The 2441-nt window shown below is 41.5% G+C and overlaps 1 protein-coding gene across 1 annotated transcript; it reads left to right on the forward strand.

Moving 5' to 3' along the window:
* The first annotated feature begins 1405 nt into the window (after positions 1 to 1405).
* Positions 1406 to 2209, forward strand: LOC119666279. Its single transcript, XM_038075561.1, has one exon. The coding sequence runs from the start codon at positions 1406 to 1408 to the stop codon at positions 2207 to 2209; it is 804 nt and encodes a 267-aa protein (XP_037931489.1).
* Positions 2210 to 2441: the final 232 nt, after the last annotated feature.

Here is a 2441-nt window from a genome sequence, read left to right on the forward strand (position 1 = left end):
TCGAAAGGCTCCCACCGAAATTTGTCAACAGGCGCTGGTATACAACCCGTAAGGTAGTAGAGGGAAAGGCCGTCCAAAAACAGCATTAATGCGATTTTGTACAAAAACTGTGAGTACGATTTTTCTGATTTTTACTTTAATGGAAAGCTTGTTTTATTGTCTTTCAGATCAATATTCGTGCATGTCTCTGCGGTCTTTGGTTGTTTTTTAATAATTTATTAACTAAAAAAAGTCAGTATTTAAAAAAATGTGATTTTTTTATTTTTTGAATGTCTCAGCTATTACGCAACATTCAGTTATGAGGTACATACCAAATGAAAGATTATTGAATTTACTTTTTAAATCATATTTCTTACTTGGTTAAAGAGCTTAAATTTGGCTAATTTTGACAAATTAATAAACTTAGAAAAATTTCGTGTTTACACATTTGTCTCTGCTTGCGATGATGTTATAGGCGTAGCAAAGCCGCACCAAAAAGATTTCCTATATAAATACAGTTACGAACAAAATTATTGGCATAGCAATCAAATTTAACTTTAGCACTATTTTTATTCTATTAATGATGCGATTTTTTAATAAACAAAAAATTTTTTTTAGATGAAATGCTTAATTTGCTTTTGGATTCATTTTATTTCATTTTATTTCCTTTTATAGGGATCCTAGTATTTCACTAGACGGACTCGCAGGTGAAACTAATCCCAAGTACTCACCCTCTTCGAAAGGAGGGCCTCCACGTGGTGATCCCTGGTAACGCTTATAGCGGCTAATGCGAGCCAAACCCGCACCTTCCCATTCCTAAATGTCCCTACTATCATCATTTCAATACCCATATCCCTCTCCACCTCCATCTTTCCCCCCAACCCGGAATTGCACGTGTTCATCGGACTTGTTTGCAGTCGGGGGTAACAGACTGTATTCTAGCGTCGCACCTCAATGATACCTGCCCGCCTCATTGAGTAACTGTGGGCTTACCGTGTTATCGGGGGCTATGACACGGCGGACCTCTTTCCCCCACATTCGTGGGATCTTTATGGAACAAAATTTGAATAACAATAATAGTAATATAAAAAAAAAGCAGGAACACACACTGCAAATAAACTGGTAAATCGGTCGGAGTCTGATATCCAACATACCGATCGCCAGGCAGCGTTTCCAAAACGGAAAGCAGAAAAACGCACTGAGGCCAAAGAAGCTAGGAACAATACTAACTCTCTGCTAATTGAATCAAAAACCGAACCTTCGAAGGCTTAGCACCAGAGGCAGCCAAGGAAAAGGCGCTCAATCGACCGAGGGCCAGTCAAGACTTTAAAAGAGGTCTGCCCAAGAAATTAGTCCGATCGATCTTTAATCAGCTAAGAAAAGAAGAGGGAATGAGACACCTCCACAAGCAAAGGATGGTACGCAAATGGCTGCATCAAAACAACCGAGAAAAATAATATTGGGCAGCAGTTACGCTAATGTAGCCAAGAGTTTAAGAATAGCAATTCTTCCGAAATCTTACCCGGAATCAACTCTCTCGAGGGATGAGCAACGTAAAATCGAGGAACTTCTCATTGAGGAGATGTATAAAGGATGGGATGCCAAGCTACGATTTAGTGGGATACACTTTCGACCAGGACTTATACTGGTTGACTGTGTAGACGGAAATGCTGCTAATTTCATCCATGGAACGGCACCTAAGCTGAACGGATGGGAAGGCGCTGAACTCACCACATGTGTCGGGGACAAAATACCGAATTTACACATGTTGACAGTCTACCTACCAAGAGCTAAAGGGGTCGACACGGAAAAGCTGCTAAAACTGCTCATAACTCAAAATGAGGGTCTACATACTCAGCTATGGAGAGTTTTTAGCAGCAAGGATTTGAAAAATGACAAACTCCTAACAATCGGGATTGACAACCGGTTTCAGGAAGCCATAACAACCACCGGCTGTAGGATCTTCTACAGGTTGAGTTCCGTCCCAATTCACCTGCATAAGGGGCGAGACAACAAGGAAAGAAGTAACTTAGCTGGGGAAAATACACCAGCTGCAGGAACGATACCTGCAACTGTTGCGGAACTAGTGGAGGAGGAGGCGACCAGGAGCGAGAAGATTGAAGATATCAGCGTGCTACCTCACGAGAGTGAGGACATTGAGAATCTAGATCTCTCTGTTAGACACCGACGACGGTCTGACAGAAGAAACGAAGGAGGAATAACCACCTGATGACCAGCACTAGAATCGCCCAAATAAATATCCACCATGCAAAAGCTGCGTCGGCAGTTATTGCAAGGGCTACGCTCAAATCGAACCTGAGCATAGTGCTGGTCCAAGAACCCTGGATTTACAGGGGTCGAATCTGTGGTTTGACTGCAAAGAATATGCAGACAATTTGGGATGTAAGATGTGATAAACCAAGAACCTGCATTTTATTGAATATTAATATCAACTTTATCTC

Source organism: Teleopsis dalmanni, chromosome 1, assembly GCF_002237135.1.
Source record: "Teleopsis dalmanni isolate 2A chromosome 1, ASM223713v2, whole genome shotgun sequence".
NCBI classification, from domain to species: domain Eukaryota; kingdom Metazoa; phylum Arthropoda; class Insecta; order Diptera; family Diopsidae; genus Teleopsis; species Teleopsis dalmanni.

Excerpts from the sequence above, each read along its gene's own strand:
- LOC119666279 (XM_038075561.1), top strand. The coding sequence starts at position 1,406 with ATGGCTGCATCAAAACAACCGAGAAAAATAATATTGGGCAGCAGTTAC.